At 33.9% G+C, this 25,902-nt stretch overlaps 3 protein-coding genes across 6 annotated transcripts; 1 reads left to right on the top strand and 2 right to left on the bottom strand.

The window, feature by feature from the left end:
* Positions 1-4: 4 nt before the first annotated feature.
* On the bottom strand, positions 5-4,008 carry LOC149399638 (factor of DNA methylation 1-like). Of its 2 annotated transcripts, none has more exons than XM_089611125.1 (8): positions 3,798-4,008; positions 3,651-3,706; positions 2,285-3,283; positions 1,624-1,805; positions 1,436-1,525; positions 1,057-1,344; positions 517-732; positions 5-408 (listed from the first exon to the last, which is right to left on the bottom strand). In XM_089611125.1, exons 3-8 carry the CDS (start codon positions 3,189-3,191, stop codon positions 175-177), a joined length of 1,917 nt encoding a protein of 638 aa, XP_089467251.1. In that variant the 5' UTR covers positions 3,192-3,283; positions 3,651-3,706; positions 3,798-4,008; the 3' UTR covers positions 5-174. The 2 variants fall into 2 exon arrangements, with proteins under 2 accessions (XP_089467251.1, XP_089467252.1); XM_089611126.1 differs by having other exon boundaries at positions 2,285-3,304.
* A 4,244-nt stretch (positions 4,009-8,252) lies between these two features.
* Positions 8,253-10,746, bottom strand: LOC149399639 (protein WALLS ARE THIN 1-like). 3 transcript variants are annotated; one of them, XM_089612253.1, is made up of 7 exons: positions 10,511-10,746; positions 10,330-10,392; positions 10,128-10,244; positions 9,539-9,929; positions 8,848-8,999; positions 8,560-8,732; positions 8,253-8,451 (listed from the first exon to the last, which is right to left on the bottom strand). In XM_089612253.1, the coding sequence occupies exons 1-6, from the start codon at positions 10,708-10,710 to the stop codon at positions 8,579-8,581; spliced, it is 1,077 nt and encodes a 358-aa protein (XP_089468379.1). In that variant the 5' UTR covers positions 10,711-10,746; the 3' UTR covers positions 8,253-8,451; positions 8,560-8,578. The 3 variants fall into 3 exon arrangements, with proteins under 3 accessions (XP_089468379.1, XP_089468377.1, XP_089468378.1); XM_089612251.1 differs by having other exon boundaries at positions 8,253-8,488; XM_089612252.1 differs by having other exon boundaries at positions 8,253-8,517.
* A 1,915-nt stretch (positions 10,747-12,661) lies between these two features.
* LOC149399640 (protein MICRORCHIDIA 2-like) lies at positions 12,662-19,295 on the top strand. The gene is made up of 18 exons (XM_089613189.1): positions 12,662-12,954; positions 13,060-13,134; positions 13,221-13,255; positions 13,661-13,739; positions 13,877-13,966; positions 14,152-14,227; positions 14,774-14,852; positions 14,964-15,092; positions 15,380-15,478; positions 15,829-15,936; positions 16,024-16,170; positions 16,491-16,583; positions 17,625-17,676; positions 17,764-17,875; positions 18,483-18,627; positions 18,707-18,807; positions 18,930-18,972; positions 19,056-19,295. Exons 1-18 carry the CDS (start codon positions 12,822-12,824, stop codon positions 19,152-19,154), a joined length of 1,695 nt encoding a protein of 564 aa, XP_089469315.1. The 5' UTR covers positions 12,662-12,821; the 3' UTR covers positions 19,155-19,295.
* Positions 19,296-25,902: the final 6,607 nt, after the last annotated feature.

Genomic DNA, 25,902 nt, shown 5'->3' on the forward strand with positions numbered 1-25,902 from the left:
CAAGTTCGTAAATAATAATAATAATAATCATCATCATCATCATAATAATAAATAAATGCTAATAATAATCTAGGCAAATAATTTGCCGGATTCTTGATTAGCAGTCAACGATGGAATTAGCATTATTTTATCATTGACATGTTTGTTCACAATCAAGGCAAATTACTGAAGTCGTCACCGCAATCTCTTGCGCTTGAGTTTCTTCATAGTGGAGAGGCAAAAGGCAATAAACTCCTTCAAAGTGGCTTTCCTTCCATCCTTGAAGCTCCAAAGTGCTTTGACGCTGTATCTTCCGCTCGGGTTGAACTCCTCGATCTCTTTCAGAGCCGTGACAACTGCGTTGTGAATCTCCTCGCCCCATTTCTCCTTCAGATTTTTCAGATCCTCGTCATCCTCGTCCAGGATTTTCTGCAACACCACCGATGTTTTTTTTTTTTTTTTTTTTTTTTTTTTGCATTAAGAACGGATCGAATCAAAAGAAGCAACACGAAAGTGTGTGCGTGTGAGTGTGTATACCTTGTGCTGGTGATCATCGATTCGCACCATCGTGAAGGGGTGCCAATTCGGGTCTTTCAGTTTTTCCTGCCACGACGAACACATAGTCGTGGCCTCGATATCTGCTTGCCCCGGAGGGTATCGCTGCTTGCACATGTTGATGAACGGCTTCTGATCAATCTCTCCCATTCTTTTGATTCCATAATCCGCTTGACCAACCAACAAATCTTCCACTCCCTGAAATAGGAACAAAAAAAAAAAAAAAAACTGCTATTCTCTATCTCCCGGAACAATAATAAGGAAAAGGAAAATTTATACAACATATGCATATCAAACTAATTGATTAGCGAAATAGACGAAGTTTCAAATTTCAGCAAATTAGCCCAAGTTGCGTCGTCAAATTAAAACTTTTGAATGATTTATATAAGCAATTTATCGCTAAATTTTTTACTGAAACATGGTACTCGCACATTTTGGCTATTTCGCAAATCCATAAGTTTCAATTGGTTATTTAGATATAACACCCATAAAAAAAAGAGGAAGGAAGGAGAAACAGTTCACCTCGATCAAGGCTTTTCGGGCTTCTTGCAGCTCGTCGTTGGTCTCCCTCTCTTTAGTCAGAAGAGTTTGATTGAGCGTTTCCAAATGTTCCAGACTTTCAACTTTGTCAGTCAACGATTCTTTCATCTCCTTCATCTTCGCCTGAACAGCTTCGTCATCTTGGTTGCCCAGATGCTTCATCACTTCTAGCTTCCCTTTGATCTCTTCGATTTCCATCTCCAACTTCTGCTTCGCATCCAACTCCATTTCTAGCTTCAGTATTTTACTCAAAGCTTGTTCCTTTTCCCTCTGAAAAATTAAAATGAACTCTTCAGTGAAGGTACAGAAATAGTATGATAAAGTAAATACACAGGGTTACGACGGGTATCTAGAGGCTTACCTTCTGTTCTTCAACAAGCCTATACACGTTCGCGTCTGCTTTCTTCTGCTCCTCTGAAGCCAACTCAAGTGAATTGTTGGTTGACTCATTCTAGGGACAATAATTATTAAAAAAATAATAAAAAATTGAGCATCAGAATAGCCAGAAGAAGAAGAAGACACGATATACATCTCGGCACACTACCCTACCTTCTTTTTTTCCTCTTCAAGCTTTTCCCGTTCGCGATCGGTTTGTGCTTCGCGCTTGTTAAGCTCTTTGCTCCATAAATCAATTTTTCTCCTTTTGTTTTCCAACTCATGGCTTAGCTTTTCTTGCTCCGCCAAAATCCTTATGACGTTATCGCGTGCCATTTGCTGCATCCTCTTCGATTCTGATCAAAATAAATAAATAGTCTGTTATATAATCATTCACAAAGCACAAACAACTACAATTTGGCCTTCTTTTTTTTTATTGGATGACCTAATCAACAGCTGGGTAATAGAGCGCAAGTTTATCCAGAAGAACATACATAAATATGCTAGTCCTTAGGTCAGTATCGTCAGTTTAAAGATCCAAGTTAATAATTGAGAAACAACACAATTTTTCCCAGTAAAAAGGACACCCCACAGACAAACCTCAGATGAAACTTTTGAGAAAGCGAATCTCCCGTATAACCTAAAACGATGCAGTGATTAACTACTGGTAAATAGTTCTTAAGACAATCATCGGTATCTATCCAATTAAGTTTGTATGCCAATCTAATTATTTCTTTATTTTTACCTAATTCTATGCTTGTCTAGTGACTTTTCATCATGATTTTGAACAACACAAAACCTTTACAAGAAAAATAAAAAGAGAGACGGAATTGACCTTCAGCAAATTTATGGTGTAGCCTATCTTTCTCTTCGAGTACCCTATTCAACAAGATGGCCTCCTCATTGTAGTGTTCCTTGAGCTTTTTGAGGCGTTCGTTAGTGGCGTCGATCTTATCAGCTAGCTGAGCAACCGCAATGACTTTGCTCTGACTCTGTTCCTCGACGATGTGAGAGATCGTCGTCAACTTTCCTTTCTCGCGAAGGTACTCTCCTATGGGCCCGGGGGATTTATAGTCTTCCTCGCGAGCGCACCAACCGAATACATTCGGACCGAGCCCCGTTCTCTGGGCGTCTATCCAACCCTTCTTCCCGAACCCGTTTTTCTCAAACCCTTTCTCGAACTCAGCTCCGTTCATGAACCCGTTCCAGTCCGCCCCGAAGCTTACGATCGCCTCGGAAGCCGGGTCCTTCCCGTTCCAGAAGGTCAAAACCTCGGAGGGTTTGAGCTTCGAGAACTCTTTCAACCAGTGAGCCGAGTCGGGAAATCCGGAGCCGTCCTTTTTACCCAAAATGTTGACTATAATGCCCGTCCAAGGCCACACGTACAGCTCCTCGACCTTCTCCTCGGTACGGGCCGCGGGCTTGGAAGCGACCGGAAGATCCGCTTTGTCTACTTCGTTGGCGAGGTAGTCCTGCAGATACTTTGACAGCGCAAAGTGGTTCGCTTTCTGTCTCGCGTTCCTGTTGGCCGAGCCTTTAGCGACTCCAGAGGCGTGTTGAAGCAAGTCCTTGTACTTGTAGTCTTGCTTCTTCTTGCCGGCACAGAAGGGACACCTGAGAGTCCCATTAGGACCCCTCACTTTAAAGGTCCCATCTTTCAGCTGCTCGTACGGTTTCTCTGCGTATTCGTGGATTTCGGAGTCACTGAAATCCGAATCTTCTTCCGAACTACTACAATCCATTTGAACTTTTATTTATTTATTTTTGTTCTAAAGCTCTCCCAGAAGTTCCCACTCTAGTTCAACACACCGATTTCTCCTCCCAAATGAACAGGCTGAAAACAGAGGACCACAAACTGAATCAAGATCAGGAAAAACCTTCAAGCACGGAAACACCGTAGATCGTTACATACACATGTGCGATGTCATCGACATGTGGAACACGAAATACATACGAAAATTCACATTTCAATGTAATATTTGGTAAGGCAAAAAACACCATTTCTTACGGAAAATGAAAATCCTTTCAACATGCAAACCACAAAAACACCTTTTCTTAAACCCAACAATTTACTGTATTCATGCAGCTATGCGGCGGAGAATTCTGGCGACGGAAATTAACCCGAAAGTGAGTTCCACGAATTCTTAACATCCTAATCAACACGTAGCAAAGTAGATCTACAAGTAAAGTTTCATACTTACATTAGGCGATTCTCCGGCGATCAACCTCCCGTTCGAATCTCGGGAACCAAAGCCCTCTTCATAATAAGCCCAATGCACAAAGAATCGAGTCAATTGGAGTTCGGATGACGAAGATATTGAACGACGGAGTTTCAAACCCAAACTTACATTTTTTTCCCGAGTTTGGCCACGGTTTTCCGGTGAACGGCGAAAGCTCCACGGACGAGATGTAAGCTCAAAATACTACTTGACACGTTTGCTAGACTTCGGTGATAGAGGTGTACTTCACCTACGGTCGATCGTCGGAAAAAGGAGAAATGAAAGAAGAGAGAAGTGTCCAGTGGAGAGAGAGAGAGAGAGTAACGAGTTGGCAAGAAGGGAAAGTCCCTTTAAAAAAATTGAAGAGAAATTAAAAAGTAAATAAAAGGTAAATCTTTCCGATAAAAAAAAAAAAAAGAAAAAAAAAAGGCAAATCGTAAATGTCATAAATATGTGTACTATAGGATTAAAATAGCCATAATCTTCTCTCTCTTAGGTTTAAATTTTCGAGATATTTCGGAGAAATAATGATGAAATAGCGTTATTTTGATAAATCACACTTATTGCATGTTGGTTGTTTCGCGTCAATTTATCGTTAATTTATCTCATTATTTCGACCATGCAAAATTAACAATATTTCGACGATATCGACAACAGATCATCGTCGTGGCCTTCGCGCATCGTGAATTTGTGTCCTCCGGCTATTTTGCTTCAGCTGCGTCTTTTTTTACAGATCCGTGCAGAGAAATGCTAGAGAAGAAGAGATTTAAATGCCTTAATAGGCCAAAAGCAAAAGAAAAATACTTGTGGGCTGATTAAAAAAGTCACGGGTCCAATAAATGCCTTGAAAACAAAAGGCTGAATCAAACATGTGCAAAAGACGTTTTTTTAACAACATTACAAGATATAAACAAGACTTATTTAGTTTTGAATTTCTTAGACTATATAATAAAATAATTTTTTTAAATTAAATTTTACAACATTATTTTCATCGGATTTTTCGCCGATTACCGCAATTTTCGTGGACACAATTATTTCAAATTTTCACATTATTTCTGTGGTAATTTTCATCGACCACCGCAATTTCGAGTTTCGGAGTCACTGACACAAAAACGGCCACCGACATTTCAATCCTTGCTTTCTCTAACGAAAAAAAGAAAGAAATCTCAAATAAAGATCATTTTGTTTATCAATTTAAAGAGAGAAGAAATGGGCGAAAATGAGAGAGAGAATTAAATACATATGATTTAAAATGAGTTTTCTAACGAACTAGATCTACACAAATTTATGGATTTCAATATGTCATATGTTTCAGTTTTTTTAGAAAAATAGTCATTTTAATGACATGGCACTAATTAGTTTAGGATGAAATCTCCTTTTTAACCTTTTCCATATTACATTTTATCTAATAACCAATATGTACGTGGATTTATTTTGTTTATTTGAGACACGGTAATTGAAAAGCTTCTTTTTTTAGGAATCGGTTCCGATTAATACTCACACGATTCAAATCGGCGTTACATGATATATTTTGAACTATAAACGGTTTTCAGAGTTAGGTGCATTAACGTTTGATTTTCAGCCAAAAAAAAAAAAAACTTGCGAGTTTAGAGAGAAAAAATTCACGTTTAAAATAATGAATAGATATACACCGATTTTATTGGCTTTTTTTTAAGAATCAGTTATAAATTTGCTTCACACGTTCGTAGAGATAGTTTACAAATCATGGACTTACCATTTATTAACTATATATTACCATTTATTATCGCTATATTACCATTTATTATCATTAAAAGAGTTACCAACATTATATTACCATTTATTATAATACCATATTTCAAATACATTTTTAGTGTATATAGATGCCGTGTATTATCATTATATTACCATTTATTATCATGTATTTTTATATATTTTTTTTACATTTTCAGTTTCAAGGTCGTAAGAAAAAAACATTCAATATTTGAACAGTTCTTATTGGAAAACCAGGGAAAACTAGCTTTCATAATCCACTTTCAATACAAGATTTCATAATCTATTTTTTTTACCTTTAACATGCAGTTATTGTTCGTAATCTCCTTTTTTTTCAAACGCTTTGTCTTTCTGTTCATCAAGCTATTGTTTTTGGCTTTTTGCGATTTATTTAGAGATTGGTTTCTTTTTCTGTGATTTTTTTTTGGAAAGAATGGAGTTGACGTTTGGTTTTCATTTTTAAATGGTGTAAGTGATTGCATGTATGCTTAAATTTTTTCCTCATTAATCGCGTCCTTAGTTATTGTAATTTATTTCATTTTTTAATTATTTTTTCTCATATATTTGTGTCATTGGGTAAGAAGGGTAGTAGAGTCTTTAAACATTAGATAATAAATTGAAGTGGCTAATAACCAAAAATTATCCAAACTGTGGCTATATTACAATTTCAAGTTTGTAAATGACTAGATATCTACTCTGCCCATTCAAAATTTGAAAATTATGCGTCGAAAGGGATAATTGTCAAATTACACATATGTTCTACATTAAAATCGAAACCTCCCTTCAATAATTTCATATAGGATTCATACTTTAATATATCGTAAAATTATCCCTTATTTTTATTAATTAGTAAAAAATTATCCCCTAACTTAAATTTTTTACTTTTGCGTTGATTTTTGTCAAGATAACAAAAATATATCCTTAGTTATTACATGGAACTCTCTCTCTCTCTCTCTCTCTCTCTCTCTCTCTCTCTCTCTCTCTCTCTCTCTCTCTCTCTCTCTCTCATTTTGAAACACATTCAGAAGATGTCAAACAGGTCATTAAAATGTTAAAAAGTGTAAACATTTCTAAAAAAAAAAATTAAACATTTGGATAATTGAAAGACAATAAGTCGTCGAGCTGTAAAGTTTCTATGTGAAAAAATTGATCAGGATGTTTAGTACTTTCTCGAAATTTCATAGGCACTTAGAAATGGAGCTTTATGTAAGCACTTTTGCGATTCCTTCGTTTGCCTAGCATTACCAAACTTCCCTGAACTTCCAGCAGGCACATGCCTAGTCTACAAAAATCAAGCGACAATTGTGAGGGCGAGACTTTTATTAAAGTAAAATCGATGATCATATGAATTAAATAGTCGAAGAGCAGGATCAATTTAACTAAAGTGTGAATTTCTATCTAAATGAAAAAAAAGCGAAATGCACTGAATTAAAACGGACCATGGCAATTGCTTTTCATAGTCATTTTTTTTTTATATTTTATCATAAGAATAACGTATTTAAATTTTTTATTATATAAATAACATTGTTCCAATTATAAATAATTATTTTTCTTGATGTTTACAATTTTTTTTAACTATTTATTTACTGCTTTAGGCTTTATTTAATTTTATTTACTGTCATAATTTTATTTATAAAAAAAATAATTATTTACCATTTAAAAAAACACTATTCTTAAAATATTTAAAATAACCGTTACTTTGAAAATATTGCACCACTAAATAAAAGTCAGCTATAACACAAAAACCGCATACATAATGGCATCGTTTGGCATAACTTTGTTTAAAAAAAAAACGCTTTTAGATTCAGTTTTTGGAAAAAAACTGTTTTTTTTTTTAAATTGACAGGTGTTTGGTAAGCTGTTTATAAAACAGTTGTTGCTGTTAACAAAAACTAATTTTGCGTTTGGTAAAATAAATATATTATAGTAAAAAGACTAAAATAAACATAAAATAAATATTTAACAGTGTTATGGATAATCACGTGAGGATATTAAAGTAATTTTATATCAAATACAAAAACGCTTTTTTCTAAAAGCTAAGATTCGTAGCTTTTGTGACTCATGTACAATTTTAAAAATCGTTTTCGAAATTTTTTCTAAAAACTGTTTTATCAAACAGTAAGATTGCATTTTGGTTTTTGCTAACAGCAAAAACAGGCTTAAAAAAGCTGTGCCAGCCCATTGTTAATTCGCCTCCAGTGAATAAAATTCCGCTTTGTCCGGGGTCAGCTTATTTCTACAGCTTTGGTTCTAAATCAGATAATCATTTCTCAGCTTGAAACCCCCTCTTTTTCTTCTTCAGATGTATCGTTTACTGTGGTTGACCTAGCTACTCGGCGTACAAAGAAGCAAGTTTTGGACACGTCATTTAGACATAAGAAACAGACACAAGCTCACTATTATGGGCATCACAACCAAAACAGTGAAATAGTCGCCACCAATTCCATCTTACAACAAGCACTAGAAGAGAACACAATCGACTTTGCGTAGGATTTCGCATTTGTTTTAATGATTTTTTTTATTATTTATTGTTAGATAATTTTCTTTATTCGGTACATCAGCTAGTTGTACTTAAATTTTATCAATTTATAATCCAGATACGCTAATGAAATTATGAAAATGAGCATGATTTATATAGCTTCGTATTGGAGCATTAGAAAAGTCTAGTATGTGTTTGTTTCATCTTTTGTAGAATTTTTCTCTTGTCTGTGGTTTATTAGTTTTGTGTTGTAAACTATTAGTATGTCCTTTAGTCCGGTTCAAAGCTGTATATAAGTTGAATGTCTTGTTCACTTTTCAATTGAGTCGATTAAGAATTTTCTTCACTCTGTATCACTCAAGATCACAACTTTATCATCCCAAATTTGATTTCTCTCTCAAATCATACTTCGAGGAAAAGCCTTTTTTTTACTCCGATATAAAATATATGGACTAAAAGTTACAAAACAAGTTAATGAATCCGAAGGCTGAGCTAATATTGAGGCCAAATGTGATAAAAACACCTTTGTGTACTTCGCTAATTTTCCATTGGCTAACTTCACCATAGAGTTTTCATTGTCAATATTTATCTGCAAAATGATGCACAACTAGTTATCAACTATAGTCCAACATTCTGGCTGATATAAACAAATATATATACCTATTAATGAGAATGTCAATCACTTGTTAGAGTTAGGAAGCAAAGGCTGGACCAAGGAAGATTTGCCTAATCTCTCTTCCTTTACCAAATCCGAAATGGCTGACTTGGTTTCTTCGTTTTTACCCCAAAGCACCGCGTACAGTCCCGTGATGATCAACACCGCTCCCACGATCCTACGGCCCAGAAAACACATTATTTACCTTAAATCATCAAGAAGAACTAAAGAGCAATGAACAAGGAATAAAATGTAAATGAAAAAATATTAGGTAGATTTGTCGAACAACGCACCCGCCTAAGTAAAATTCTTCGCCCAAAACAAAGGACGACAATATTGCAACGAGCAATATCTGTAACGGTAAATACAACGACATAAAAACCGGCCCACTTCGGTCGATCACCCAAATCTGTATAGCAAATGCCATCCCCGAAGCTACGAGTCCCTGCGGAGCCATAAAATTAAATTAGAGGGACTAATATGAAAATATATTCTTAGGGGCAGCTTCTATTTAATATTACTTTGATTAAAATTCCGCAGAATTCCAAAAGAAAAATAGTCGGAATTCCCATTTCATTCAAGCGAAAAATCCAGAATTCGGCTTATCTTTTTTATAGTAACAAAAATTTCGCCACAAATTGGAAAAACTAGCAAATCAAGAGGCAAATGAAACCACCGGCCAATCATTTCCAAGAAATTTATGGCGATCTTTTTTTATTTTTCAATCCTTGATTTAGATTGATTTTATTTTCTTAACTCTCTTAGTACTGTAACAATACTAGGAAACTTAATCTTTTAAGCACCTATAAGTCTAATTCATGTAAAACGGCAGCTTTATGTTTTTTAAGCCATTAACATAACTTTTTTCACTAAGCGCCGTCGAAGAAAGCACCGTTAAAGGTCTTATTATTCGTTGTCGTTTGTATCCATTTCGACGACCTTATGAACTAGCAAATAATATCAAAACCCGAGCATCAAACTAACCGAGTAAAAAACGATGAAGAGCTCATAGCCAGAGCTGACGAGCCACGCGCTTGGGTCTCTCTCCACAGAGGCTGCGATAGCGAAGAACTGAACGATGCTGAAGAAGCAAGTGAACGAGGCGACAGAGAGGCGAGCCGGGTATTTCTTCAGCAACGGGGCTTGTAATACGAACCAGCTCGACCAACACACGCAACGCAGAACCAAGCAAACGCACCCGAACGTCCAATTTCTCTCCTCGTTGCCGATGAGAAGGAAATCAGATTGACTCGTGCTCGACTTGTAGATCGTTGGTCCTTTGTAAACTGTCATGACTGTGGCTCCTATAACTGAAGCTATAGTCCCAACCACTTTGGCTATCCCGTCTCTTCTCTTCCAATGAACTTGTTCTAATCTAAAAAAAAAAAAAAAATCACTTATGTTCCCTCTCTCGGAGAATAAATTGATCAAACATGATACTAGTTGAATCCGGATCCTCGGTTTTTCAGTGTACTTTAATTGGAGAGACATGAAGCGAGACGCGAAATTTCGGCTGATAATATAAATTTATGTTTTATATATATATAAAAAATTCTTGGATTAAATTTCTTGCCTGAATATGGTTGCCATGAGGAAGGTCATAGCAGGAATCGCGTTGTCCATCGCGGTAGCGAAAGTCGGTGACGTGTTTTCCAATCCCACAAGGTACAGTCCTTGATTGAATGTAATTCTACATGAACAGTTTATTTATTTATATTATTTGAGTGAATCAAGAAAGAAAAAAAGAAAAATAGAGAGAGGTATAGATTACACACCCAATGAGTCCATGAACAAAGAATTGGATCAGAAAAGAAAAAGTCAATGGAGGCCTATCTTTTCTGCACAAACAACACACATATATATGAATGAGAGAGAATGTGTAGATTGTGATTGAAAGAAGAGCAATATATATATATATATATATATATATATATATATATATATATATTTTGATACTTTTCTGTGAAATATGCAAATGGAGCTAGGGCAAGAAGAGCTATGGAGTTCCTGTAGAGAGGGAAGACAAGCTTGCTGACTCCCATGTCCAAGGCCGCTCGGAGAAGCACGTGATTCCCCGCGTGCCCGAACTGGAACAGAGTCAACGCCCCGTGGAGTTTGACCCGCTCCGGCAACCACCCGCCGCCATTGTTGGCCATTTATCAAGCTCAAGAGATAGAGCTGAATGGAGAGAGAGAGAGAGTATTATAAGGTTTGAAGAATGCCTTTTGAGAATTATTAAAAGGCAAGGGCTTAAAATATATGTCTACGTAAGAGACAAGAGTTGTTTGAGAGAGTGTATCGATCTGATACTGTTTGTTGTATATCTATCACATGTTACAATCCAGTGTCTGTGTCAGGCATCAAATTAACAATTTATTGTTGTAAATTTTTTTAAAAACTTTTTTTTTTGTGAGTTTTATCTTACTTGTGGCACAAGTTATGCTGCACGCAATTGTATTACTAGCTGTATGTGTATTGAATTTTAATTTACACGTTTTTTTTTCATTAGTTTTCAGTTATTAAAAAACAAATCGGAGGTGTAACGCTGTGGTCCGTGAAGGTCTAAATCAAAAGGGCGATGCTATGGTATAAATATTAAGAATTAAGAAACATAAGCATAGGTTATTATTTTTTTTTAATAATTATAAGCATAGGTAAGCAATGACCGAAGGTTTTCACAACTCTGTCACTGACTCAATGAAGTCTGGGAATAGGACAAAACATCAAAACATATTTTGTTGTTTTCTACTCCATTATTGATCTTAACGTGACGAGGTCTGATATTAAACGCTCCGGGCACACACACCTGATCAACTTTATAATAAAATTGGTGGTTTTTTCAGTGCAGCAATTAAAAGTAGGCTATTGAGGGCATATGTGAGATTTACAAAATCGACCTCAGATTATAAAGAAATCTCGTAAAAATTAAATTAGAGATAAATCATTGTTTCGGGAAATTGAAACCATGTCCTCGGGCAAAAAGAAACCTCACAGTTAGGAGATAATATCATCCAAATTAAATGTTTGGGGGTTTAAACTCTAATTAACGGAATTTTATTTAGTAAAAGTGTCTTGAGCCAATCAATTGAGAGAAACAACTTCAGTGAAGAATAATGTTGTTGAGCAATGCAAGTTCTTAGTAGGATTTGTGACTTTGAGAGTTTTTTTTTTTTTTTTTTTTTTTTCAATTAATAATGACTATTTTCATAGAGTTATTTCAAATAGGGAGGTCTTTTTTTAAGACTAGGTTTATTTGACCCCGATCAGTACGTCGGGTTTATATTATGACACATGACTTCTCTTTATAAATATCCCGTCATGTTCAAAGAGTTACACTAGGCTTTTTTGTGCTTTTGGGTTAACCTTTATGGTTGCCGAGATCAACCCCTTGCTAAAAATTTAAGGGCTTCAGTTTTGGGCATCAATTAAAAAAAAACCTTTGAAAATAAAATAGCTAATTTTGTTAATATACACAAACAAAACTTTTAATTTTCCTTGTATGTACATAACATAGCCTAGCTTTTTATTTTTTATTTGAGAAGTTTATTTAAGTGAACCTAATAAGTAGATAAATATTACAAAAATTTAGCGATATAACTCACATAAACATAAGTGTTTGTGTTTTATCCAACGCTTTGTAAATTTTTTGTAAATAACAAAAAACTATTGGAAATATTTCGTAAATAACCATATTTACTAGAAATTTATTATGTATTTTTTGTTATTTTTATAGCGTAAATAGATTTATGTGGATATTTATAAAAAATTAACGAAATATTGGCTATTTCAAAATTCTAATATTTCATATGTCTAGATAGCCACTGAACCCTAAATATTAAGATTGACTTTTTTATTTAAAAAAAATATTTAAATATGAACTTTTGATCAAATTCAAATAAAAATACTTTTAAATGGATTTAAACTAACTTTTATAATTTTATGATCTCATTTAATCTTATTCCATCGTAATGTATACTATGAAATACGGTGAAATAAGAGGATGCAATGAAAAAAGTTAAATTAAATGCGTTTTAAGATATTTTTATCCGAAATTAAGTAAAAATTTATATTTAATTTTTTTTTTTTAAATAAGAGGTCTATCTTTGTTATTTCCCTTTTACTTGCGTTCTTAATTTTTCCTTCCGGAATGTCTCGTAAAATAAACTCACGCAAATTAGCCTTTTGATCTCGAGTGTGAAATTCTCTCTTTAAAGCGCAGTACGCACATACCAGCGGCGAAGAGGTCGGAAACGAAATTGCGGCGGCGATGCAGCAGAACCTCCAGAACTCCGACGGAACCGCGCCGGAGGCTCAACAAGAACGAGGCCTCGAGTGCCGGAGCTTCTGGAAGGCCGGTAATTACGCCGTAGGTGACACATTCAGACCCGTTTCTTCCGACGGTATGCTTTCCTTAAACCCTAGTTTCATATTTTTTAGATCAAATTGGTTTAAATGCTTGATTAGTCATGATTTTGAGCCCTATATATATTTGTTCTATGTAACAGATTTGTTAGAGCATGCGAGAGTTCATCCCAAGTTTCTTCATTCCAATGCGACATCGCATAAGTGGGCTTTTGGAGGTCGATCACTTGACATTATGATTATGCGTTAGTGTTCGTCTTTTTTTCTTTTCTTATTATTGATTTGATTTTTACTTATTTTACAGCCATTGCTGAGCTCTTGGATAATGCAGTCGATGAGGTACGTTATGTATTTATTATTGTCTATGGATTTACTTACGTATCAACTAACTCTTGACATTCTTTAGCTGAGCACAGAGTTGCTAGTGTTTTTTTTCTTCTTCTTTTCCTATTAAGGTTTGATATAACTGTGATGGGTTTATTTCATTCTCCTTGTTTTAATTCAAAAATATCAGTGGGTTTTTAAGGGTCCTTACGTTTTGCAAAGCAGAGATGAGAGAGTTTTTTTTTTTTTTTTTTTTTTTTTTTTTTGTGTGTGTGTGCGCGCGCGTTCGCGCGCTCTTGTAATTTGATGATTTGGGTATGTGAATAGATGGGTATTTCTTTCAACTTTTGTAATATTGAATGCGAGCAATAATGCTAAGGGATACATGAGCTTCTTTTTTATTTTCATTTTTCTTGTCAGATACACAATGGTGCATCATTTGTGAAGGTTGATAAGATTGATGTTATGAAAGACAATTCTCCATCGTTACTCTTCCAAGGTATAGTTTTTGGTTTGTAATTTCACCGCTACGTTGATGGGCAGTTTACTACTTGATCGTAATTTTTTCGCTTGAAAGAAAGATGAGATAACTTTTCCGATTGTAGTTTTCTGCTTGATCAACCAACTTATTTGCAGATGATGGTGGTGGGATGGATCCAGAAGCCATTCGGAAATGTATGAGCTTAGGATACTCTTCGAAGAAGTCAAATACAACCATTGGGCAATGTAAGTGCTATGACTCTCATATCCTTTGCTTCTATTCTACTACACCGTGATAGTATTTTTTGGTTGTAAAGTATATCGTGGCCCTATATAAAGATGTTAAAGTACTTTTTAGGGAAATTGAATGTCATGGTGTACTCATCAAAATTCATGATATATGTATGTTTTGTTACTATGTCGTCTTCCAGATGGAAATGGATTTAAGACAAGTACCATGCGGTTAGGCGCTGATGCTATTGTATTTAGCCGCGCAGTTCGTGGAAGGTACACAATTATTTTTCATTTGAGTTTGCTCTTTTGACATCTGTTTGTTTGGAAGTTGATTTGGATTGCATTAGTTCTGGTTTGTATTGTTGTAGAGTTGCATGTTAATTATATTATCTATTAAATTTTCAGAAATCTTCGAAGAGGTGCTTTAAGTTTGAATTTTAACCTATTTATTATCTTCTTATTGTATTTTGTGTACGTATGTATATATACCAGAGGATCAAGGTTGAACCTCATATTTAGCTTGCCAAATAAATTTAAATCCATGGACTCATAAGCATATAACTTGAATCTTTTAACCGAAAATGAAAAGAAAAGAAACAATAGACAAATTTTGATCCCTGTATTTGCCCTATTATGGTCTTGTTATCATAAGCAATGTGTTGTATGGCTTGCCAACCAAACATCTTCTATATTCTTCAGTTATTACTATTTTTTTTTTATTGTTATTTACTTGCTCGTGCGTGATTCCTTTTTTTTTCGTGCGAAAATTGCGCATTGGAATCCCAGTGATCATTGACACATTTCTCAAAATATTTACAGCCGAAGTACTCAGAGTGTTGGTCTTTTATCTTACACGTACCTGCGAAAAACTGGGCAGGACGATGTTATTGTTCCAATGGTACCTCTGCGACCTTAAGTTGTGTGGTTTTAATATTTTCTGCCTCTTTTATAATTTTTTTTTTAATTCGATATGTCTTAGAATTCATGCTTTGCTTTTCTTCTAATGCAGGTTGATTTCAACACTACTAGCAACTGGGTAGAACCAATAGTCTATGGTTCACATGATGACTGGTCTTCAAACTTGAATACAATTCTTGAGTGGTCTCCATTTGCAACAAAAGAGGACCTCATGGAACAGGTAACTCTTAAACATTTAATAAGGAGAGTTTAGATACATATAATGATTTAACAAAATAGTTCAAGACTGATAATGATCTTATCCGTACATGTGACTTTCCTTGGTTATTTATGTTTTTGTAATCACGAGAGATCAAATTGTGGGAATTAGCCTGTCATTTCTTTGAAACCCTGCAATCACTTACATGATGTTGAAAATTAATTTAAAGCCAAAGAGCTTTTTATATCACGTCTCGGTTGACTTTTATATGGACTTTTTTCACCCTGGATAGTTTATATGAATTACAGTTTGATGATATTGGAGCCCACGGAACAAAAGTAATCATTTACAACCTGTGGATGAATGATGAAGGCGTGTATGAGTTGACTTTCGATGACGATGACGAGGTAAGAAGATACAATTACTCTGTTCCATTTGAATTTTTGGCAATATTTTGACCTGCTGCATTAAATATACGTATGTAAGAGCAGTATAATCGCTTGAGTAGGGCCTTCAATGGAGATATTTGTGTAACTATAACATATAATCGAAATTGTGTAAACTGTCTGGAATTAAGTTGCTCTACATTTTCTTGGAATAGCTTCTACATAAGTGTAAACCGTCTGCTTTTTAAACTTAGTCGGGCTAATGTGAGCATAAATATGGTTCTTCTGAATTGTTGACTTGCTGATACAAATTTGATTTTGATAGTATTTAAAAAAAATAGTATTTGTGACTGTTTTCTATCCCCGATTAGGACATACGGTTGCGAGACGAAACTAATCTTGGAGGTTCAGTAAGATCACACAAAAAAATGTTAGAACTGCAATCCCATATCTCTTATCGCATTCGATATTCCTTGAGGGTAAATTTTCCAACTTTGAATGCTTGCATATCAATTGAATCTCATTTCTTTGAGGAGATGAAATAACATCTTGTTTTCATTGCACAGGCATATGCGTCTATATTGTACCTCAAGAAATTTACAAACTTCGAGATTATTTTGAGGGGGAAACCAGTGGAGCAGTTTAATATTGCAGATACGCTGCGATACTCCACGGTTGTACCGTACAAGCCCCAACTAGGTTCAATGGAGCAGGTATAATCATGCTTCAGATAAGGCACTAAGCTGAACCCTAATACAATTTAGAATAATATTTTCTAGTACATTTCGCAACTAAGTGCTCAGATCATCATTCATTCTTTTCGTTTAGTTTTCTATTGGATCCTTTGAATTTGAGGCTTTTTAAGCATGAACTTGATTATATGATTTTATTGCAGAAGTATAGGGAAGTTTAGCAAACTTCTACCTTTTACGATCATCATTGTAACCGGAGGAGCTGACAGAATTGATTTATTTAAAAAAAAAAAAAAAAATTCCCCAATTTCTTACTCATTGCATATGTACTTTGCTTACAGGTAGTAGTAGCAACAAAACTTGGGTTTATAAAAGAGGCACCTAATCTTCATGTTAGTGGATTCAACGTATACCATAAAAATCGCCTCATCAGGGTATCATTTACTCAACCTTACTCTTTGCTCTATTAGATTCTTTAGCTGTACTTTTTTTTTTCTTTCTTTCTTTATCCTGTTAATTATTATCGAAGATTCTGAAGTCATATTTGCAAAGCTTTATAGTTAATTAATAAATGGTTTTGGGGTTCCTTTTTGTTGCAAACACTATCGAATAAGTGATCCTTCATCATGATGGGGGACGACAAAGGCGATTGACAAGAAAAGAGATCATTCTCTGATGAGATTCCAAATGAAATGGTATTTGTTGAAACATTGCTTCAATGTCATGATGCAATGAACTATACAATCATGAAGGGATGTATCTGTTTAATAGATCGCTATAGTGCGATGACATGTGAATGATTCTGTTTGAATGCCATAAGAATTAAGCTCTAGATATATCCACGAGCCTTAATAAGTTGTTCTTGATTTTTTTTATCAAGTTTGTTGTTCATTGTGAAACTAGAACACTAAGAAGGGACACACTTGATTCTATTTCATATCTGAATAATACTCTAGTCCTTTCCTTCAGCTTCATAGGTCATCAATGAGGAAGTTCTCATACCATCCCAGACTGGGAGCATGAAAAATCTGGGTTATAAAGAACGTTGTTCATAAAATTTTCCGAGAATTATTCTTTTGACTAGTTGATTGGCTGAATGGCTTGCATTCGCAGTTTGGCATAACATCTATTGCAACTCATTCACAAATCTTTCCATTAACGTCTGTAGATTGATCAACGTGTACCATCTTAATAAATGGTTTTATCCAAACCTAGTGTTGAAGCGGTCCGATTCAGTGTCAGTCATGGAAAATTTATCAAAGAAGCACCGTCTATAGATGAAAAATAAGCGCAGATATTATACTGCTGATTTACTTCACTCACCAAAATTATTCAACATTCCAATGGAAATTTAGAAAACTATGTACAATTTTTTTTTTTAATTTTTTTTATTTTTATGGATTCTGGTACTGTGAAAAGAATTCTACGTGTAAGGTACATAAAAAAATGATTCAAGCCTGTTCGTGCTGTTGCAGCCATTCTGGAAAGTCACAGCTGAAGGTTCTTCGAGAGGGAATGGCGTTGTTGGTATTATTCTCTCTTATATTTTCTTTCTGTTCTCTATTTCTTCTTCTCAAGCATTCTGGTATTCAAATATTGACCTTTGCATTGCAGGAGTTCTTGAAGCAAATTTCATAGAGCCTGCACATGACAAGCAAGATTTTGAGCGATCATCAATATTTGTTAAGCTTGAATCTAGATTGAAACAAATTGTACATGAGTACTGGTGAGTGGTATTTAACATAAAAAGAGTAAATTGGGCCTGCTTTTTACTCCGTTGGCTCATTTTCCCTCGTAATCGCAACTCTTTATTTTTCGTTTTTCCCATATGACTAGAGATTCTGTGTTACGTATTTAGTTATCTAGGGTTATTATTTAGGGAAATTAAGGGTTTTTAATTATTGAATTATGATTTTATATTATGCATTTTTATTATTCCGAATTTAGATAATTAATTAGGGTTTTATTTTTGTAACTAGGTTTATGGTTTCGGGGCTGGTCCATTAGGTTGTTAACCTAGGTCTATTTAAGAGATCTTGATTTAATGAGAAAGGTAGCCCCCAACCAAATAACTTAAATCTCTCAAAACGAGAAGAGGTTAGGTTCAGGTGGAGCTTTACGTTCTTCAGTATTCTTGTTAACGGAAATTAAGCACAGCGGCACCTATCACGAGATCGACATAACACTCTAAAATTTTGAGTCCAATTCATAATTTTACTACCAATAAAAAAACGTCCTCATCTCATAAGTGTATTTTCACGATACTAAAAAATAATACGATGATATATGTTTGAACCGCATTTTTGTAATTGGAATTCGTGTTGCTGACGCAGGAAAGGCCACTGTCATTTAGTGGGATATCAGCCAATTGGCCTACGCAAAGAGCAACCCGATCGTCCCGCCCAAAATAAGCGAAAGCCACCACCTGAGCACTTGAGTGATGGCCAGAGAAGCAATTTAGGCAGAGATTTGCCCTCTGTAAGTCATGCAACATTAATCCATTCGATTCATTATTATCTGAAGAAATGGATATTTGTTTGACAACGGTGCATTCCAGGGGTCTTATGAAGTGGTCGACCTAGGAGATTCCGGGGACGAGGCAGAGCCTTGTCTTTCAGTTGATCAAATATGTGCAGAGAATGTACAACTTTTCATGAGGTACTTTTATCTTTTCTTACAAGACTTCATGGTTGTGTTGTTTTCCAATTGGTTACAAGCCTTGTCTTAAAATGACCTTTTTCCAATTGGTTTGCTTGGTGTTGTTTCACCCGTTGCCTCAGGTGCGACGAGCATATGAGAAAACAAACAGAGTTAAAGAATACTGTAAGTACTGTTATTTTCTCCCTCGAAGTTTTTTTTTTTTTTTTTGTTAATACTAAATTTATGTTGTGGATCAATTTGAACAGATTGTATGCTTAGAGGACCAATTGGAAAAAGCAAAGAGGAAATATTTACAACTCCAAGCTTACATAGAGTCTAAGAAGAAGCCACAAGCTTTAGTTTGATAGCGCAAAACTAAATTCCAAAACAGCTAGTTGGCCTCGTGATCTTTGCCAAATAGGTCTTTTTGGGTGGGTTTCTTACACATTTTGCATCCTCATCAAATATCCTTATAGTAAGTAATGCATGACAAACTCTTGTATGTCTAGAGGCTTATTATGAACACGCCGAGAACCTCTGATCACAAGTTACTCTTCTGGTGGTAGGTAAATTATGTATATAATAGGGCTCTTTAAAAGATCCATATTAAAAACAGTTAGTTTAAACGGTAAATTATAGACTAAGTGCAAATTATTTGAAGTCTTTCGTTTGTTTTATTTTTTATCTTTGAAATTAATTAAGGAATTTAGCTTACATAAATCACCTTCTTTTTAAATATTAACCAAAAATTATTTAAAACGTGTTGTCGTATTTCATATTTCACTCATATTTTCAAAATATTTTAGCAGTAACCGTTTTTCTTTTCTCTGGACCAAAATACCTTTCATGCTTCAGAAATTCGATTAACGGTTATTTAAATTTAGTGAACAGTTATTGTAATATGATTAACAGTTATTGATATTTTTTTAACAATTATTGAAATCTGATTAACAATTTTTGTAATTAGGTTAGTAGTTATTGAAATTTCGTTTAAATAATTATTATTATATTAAAATCTAGTTAATAGTTATTGAATTTTTGTTTAATCAAGTTTGGTCAACAGTTACGTACGACAATTGACCCTTCAAATATAAAAACGGTTATTTATGAAAATTAAAAAGTTCAGCGGTTCATATTGAAAAAAATTATGTAGGAGGCTACTGGAGACTATTTTTGATTTTGTATGTAGAAGAAATTCTCGGATATATTGTATTTTCAAACTTACTTCTGCAAATATCGATCAAAAGTTTTTAATCTAATAATATACTGATTTTCTATCATTATTCTTATCATATATAGTTTTATTTAGCTCATTTTCCTTGATGTTTAAATTTGTTTAATTTTTTTTTTTAGTATTAACAGTTTTTTATTTTTCAAATTTTTTACTGTATTTCTTAATTAATAATAGGAATTACTTATAGTTTCAAATTCTATTTGTTAAGTCGATATTTGTGGAATTTTTTAGTAGAGTAGATAACATTCCTCTTTTTTTAGTGGAAATTGTCAGTGTTAGTGATTTTTCGAAACTCATCAAAATAATAGTGTGCATTGCAAAAATAAATTCTTTCAAATCGTAAACAACAATTTTTCTTGAATTTACAAAAAAATTAAGAATTTTTATTTATTATTTATATTTTATTTAACTTTTTTTTTTTACAATTCCAATTATAAGAAATATAATTGTTTATAGTTTAAGGTATTTGAACATTATCCTTGAAAGGATTCAAAACACTCAATATTTTAAACCCAATATTTTTAAAATGTTATACTTTTAAACACTGTTCTGCAATTTCCTTTTATGTATATGTGATTATTGGGCCATAATCAGGCTAGCAGGCCCATTGTTTGTTTTTTTTTTTTTTTTTTTTTTAGCACTGCCTATTGATTAAATTTCTAATATTCAGAAATCTTAAAATTAATCCAGTCCTTTTATCCCCGGGCATGTCACTTATGTAGTTAAAGAGCTCTTACAATTTTTTTTTTTTTTTTGCTTGAAGAACTCTTACATGTTCTGATCAAGAAAAGAAAGAGCTTCTACATCCATTATGCTTCCTTTTGCTAATTCCCAAAAGAAAAAGAACCAAAAAAAAAAAAAAAAAAAAAAAACAGCTAGTCTTGTAAATCGTAGAAGTCAACTTTGGACTGGAACGAAGAGCAAGACAGAATGGTGGCCCTTTGGAATGTGGGCCCGGGAAATGGGCCCTAAAACGTAGTGTTCGGTCAGACAAGACTCAAAAAACACGAGTGGCAGTTAGAAGAAAAGACTACTTTTAAAAATATACATCGCTCCATGGCCTAACTTCAGCACAAAATCATGCAATAATTAATAAAATAAAAAGCAACACAAAATAATAATTTAAATTCCATCGTATTTTAATCTTTAAGCATACGCTTCACTCTTCATTTATTTCAAGGAACAAATTCTAAAAGATTCCAAGACAAACACACATTATCTTATTACAATTGAAATTCTTCATTAATTTTATAAAGCAAATTTTTTCCCCGTAAATCAATTTAAATATTTAATATTTTGTAGTCTGTTAGATTCTTTTTAAAACTAAAAATAGGTATGAATATATAGTTAATTATATCCTTTTGAAAAGAAAAAAAAAATCAACTCTTTTATGGACCCATCTCATATATTATTCATTATACATCACACCCTATCACGTCTTGGTTTATCCATTTTATTTTTTTGACGTAATAGTCTTTGCATATAATTGATGGATAACCTTTTTCTTTTCTTTACTTTATTTCTCTCATGCTTTGAAATATATGTAATAAAAAAAGCATTTCTTTACTTATATAATACGACTTTGGTCGTGGTTGCTGATCGAGGTGTGTTGGGGTTTTGAGTCTCGAACTTATGGGGGTTTGATTGGTGGGACTTAAATGGAGGCAAACATGCTTTATATACACTTTTTGCCCTTTTTCCCACTTTCAACATACATAAAATGTGGTACACACATGCTCAAGCACTTCACGTCAATCTATATATGCAAATTACATATACTTGTTTCATATTCAAAGCAAGCACAAATTAACATGGTCCGGAAGATAAGCTACAAATGTGGAATCGTCCAATTTAATGGTCAAAAAAGATTTGAGGCAAAAAGATAGGGAGGCAGAGTAAAGTTTGTATTATCCGAACTCGAGAACGTGATATAATATTATTTTATTCATCATAACAAACTTTTGGTACGGATTCATCCTTTTGTTATAATTAATTGCAAATTTTTAGGGGGTCCATAATTAAGAAGAAAAAAAATGGATATGACTGTAGGAAAAATCAGATACTTAGTTGACGAGTCTTAGTTACAAATTCAATATATCTATATAAAATAAAAATCCATAATCTATTTATATTTCTTTTTTCGCCGCTCCAAACAATAATATATAATAATCATGATACCATTTGCAATAATACACAGTATACATCATTAATAACTTATTTATGTTGACTTGGTCCAAGACTACTACCGAAAACGTTGTGTTCAATCATAAAGTTTCGAAACCTATTTTCAGATATGAAAATCGTATTAGATCACTTTGATAAGGAAATATTGATGTGGTACCAATAGTTAAAATAATCTTTGTAATTGGCTGACTTGGAATATATATATCCACCTCCACTCGTATAGATCATGCACCTTTATAACAACCACATGCATATTCCTAAATATATGAATAAAAATATATGTAAATGAGAATCCATTTACTACGTCTTTTAAATTTTTTTATTCTTTTTTTTTGTGTGGAAACCCTAAATTACGTTGGTGAGCCAAGGGCGTCCATTCCAATCTTTCTTAGTTTAATTTTGTTGAGTCGAGACTTCACAAAGGACATATATCTTTTCGTCCACCCAAAGAAAGAATACGACATAAAAACAGAATAAGAAACAGAAGGCCAATTATTATTTGTTGTGCTGACATATATCTTTATACATAACATAATCAGGCTTGTCCTTGCTAGAAAGACTCGTGATCTTCTTCTCCAGGAAAAAGGTGAACATAGTGACAGGTATACCACCACGCCCCAATAATAAATCCTAAAGGAAATTTTAAAGACATGTGTAGAGTGACAAAAAAAAGAAAAAAAAAAAAAAAAGAGACCTCTCAATAACCCCAATCCCAACTCTATACTCTCTAGAGCTTGCATATTTCACATGATGACACCACGATCGCTTTATGTATTATATGTCTGTCCACGTTCACATACATATCTCAAAAATATATATTTGCTTACGTTTCTTTGATTCTCGATCATATATATAACCAAATATTCTGAACACGTGTTGTTATATGTTTAGCTTCTCTACTTAGTCCAGTTGTTTTGTTTCACCCAGGGTATTTATTACTTTAGGGGTTTGGTGTTAGAAACAAACAATTTGAATTGTTGTATAATAGCTTTAAAATCAAACCCTAGAAAAAATACATAAACTTCTAATTTTAAAAAATACGCAAATATGTATATAAATTATATATATATATATATATATATATATATATATATATATATATATTCCCCTTGTAATGGTGAGACGTTCGATGAAAAGAGAGTGATAACAAACAAAATATTTATAAGGTCATAGATTGCTCATCTCATCAACTAGCTTAAAGTATAGTTCATGATAACTTGTTTTGGATTAGTTGATGAGATCTCAAGAACTTATTCTTAGATTGGTTCATGGATCCATGGTCCATATCCAGAGACACACAAAATGGACCTCGTGGTCTCACACTTCGAGCTAACTGTGTTACATGATAACTAATTTTGCTGTGGTAAAATATAAGATGAGTTAAAATAAAATATTATTTTTCGGTGTAAAATAAATTAACATATTTTATCTCTAAAATATCAAATCAAACATGATTATCGTCAACAAACAATATTAAAAAAAATACACTCAATTATTGCGTACATAATTTTTTTTTTTTAGTGAAATTAAAGAATGGTGAACACCAAAATGAGTTCACAACTTGTAATATCACCTAGTTGTGCGTGTATAGTGAGAATTTAAAAAAAATATTCATTTTTATATATTAATATTAACAAATAAAGGAAATGATGACATATAATATTAAATATTATGCCATTTTACTCGTGTATGCATCATCGGTAAAAATTCTTGATAATACGTTTTAATTGTACTGTTACTACCAAACCTGTAAATTTGGTTAAAAATACTTGGAAGGCTGAGATTTAAAAAGGACTTACTATATTAATTTTTTCAAATTTGATTTATAAAAATTGAGGGTCTCTCGTAGTTAGGGTTCCAAATCGAAGAAACTCAGAGATAGAGAGAATAAAGAAGACGCGTTCTTTTGGAGATTTCAAGTCAATATCTCAACTAATACAGAGTGTATCGTTGAGCTTGTATACTCAAGCTTAATAACTTGTCTACATCAACTTATTACAATATACGTATATAAAGTGCTGCACAATCAGCAGCTCACCTGCAGATCTTGAAATGGAGCTGAGCTTGAACTGAGGTTACTTGGACTTCATAGTACTATCTTGTGCTTGTTGTAGAGATCTTGGAAGCGAAGGATTGAGAGTGTCTTGGTCAAGATATCCGTTATCTGATATTGAGAAGGCATAAATCGGATCTCTAACCCTTTGATTGCGATCTTCTCTCGTACAAAGTGCACATCAATTTCCACATGCTTTATCTGAGCATGGAACACTAGATTTGCAACAAGGGACGTAGCACCTACATTATCATACCACAACAATATTGTAGGACCTTCTAATTTGACTCTGAGTTCGCGGAGTAAACTTCTTAACCAAGTCAACTCAGAATCAAGTTCTACAACTGCCATATACTCTGCTTCACAACTTAAGCGTTCCACCACCTTATACTTCTTGGAGCACCAGTTCACAAGGATCCACCAAGGAACACACGATAACCAGTAATTGATCTTCGATAATCTACAAAACTCCCCTAGTCTGCATCAGAGAAGTAAACCAAATCCAACATTGTAGTATGATTAAATGTTAAGCCTCTATCAAGTGTTCTTTTCAGATATTTCAATATTCTTTTAAACGCACCCCAATGCTCAGTGGTTGGATCTTGCACGAATTGATTGAGTTTATTATCAGCAGATCAGTAGTGTACTTGTGTTGAGTACGATGATAGCGAGTCCCTTTATTGGTTGATTCAAACCCAAGAAATAAGTTCACTTGACCAAAATCTTTATAAGCAAAACATAGGTTCAGTGCAGTGACGATATGATTGATCTTTACACGATCACCCCCTGAGATCAGGATATCGTCGACATAAACAAGCACCAGACTACGATCTTGACCAGAACCAGTGAAGAACAAGGACTTATCTAAATTGGAGCATTGAAAACCAAGGCCAATCAATGCAGAGTTGAGCTTAGCAAATCATGTTGGTGGGGCCTGCTTCAGACCATAGAGGGCTTTCTACAGATGGCGAACATGGTTTGAAAGCCCGCCTCTACAAATCCCTGTGGTTGAGACATGAAAAAATAGTCTCATCAAGGGTGCCATTGAGAAAGGCGTTATTCACGTGTATAAAATGAGTATATAAAGTGCTGCACAATCAGCAAGTCTAAATTTGAATATACTTTACACAAATATATCTCGAGTGATTTTTTGAAATTTTTGGTTGAGTGACTAAGGCTCGAAGGCTTACCTTGTTTTACATATCTTTGATCCTATTCTTGTATCGTTTTTTGTTATTGGTCCATCATCTTCGGCATCGAAATGCCGTTTTTCTCGTGAGGAAAATGACGATATAACAAGTAATACATGGTTTCTATTTTCATATAATTAGATTTTGTATCCCACTATTGTGATCGGCTTAATCGCACAACAAGTTTAATTTTTATGGGTTACCTATCCGGATATTAGAGTCGTAGGAATTTAATGATTTCTACTATTGAGAGTGAAACTTAATCGAGGATGTAATCTTCTCAAGATAGTGCGATGTGTGTTTTCAACGGAAGCTCAACATAAATGTAGCTTATTTGAGTGATTTTAGTGTGTGGAAATTTGGGAATCCAGTCACGTTATCAAATGCCAACTCATGATATATATTGAATGAGGATTCATGCAGGTCGATGATAGGCCCAAGACACTTTCCTC

The sequence above is a fragment of the Urtica dioica genome, chromosome 4, assembly GCF_054948205.1.
Source record: "Urtica dioica subsp. dioica isolate 48M chromosome 4, U.dioica_male_clone48M_v1_H2, whole genome shotgun sequence".
Classification (NCBI taxonomy): Eukaryota; Viridiplantae; Streptophyta; class Magnoliopsida; order Rosales; family Urticaceae; genus Urtica; species Urtica dioica.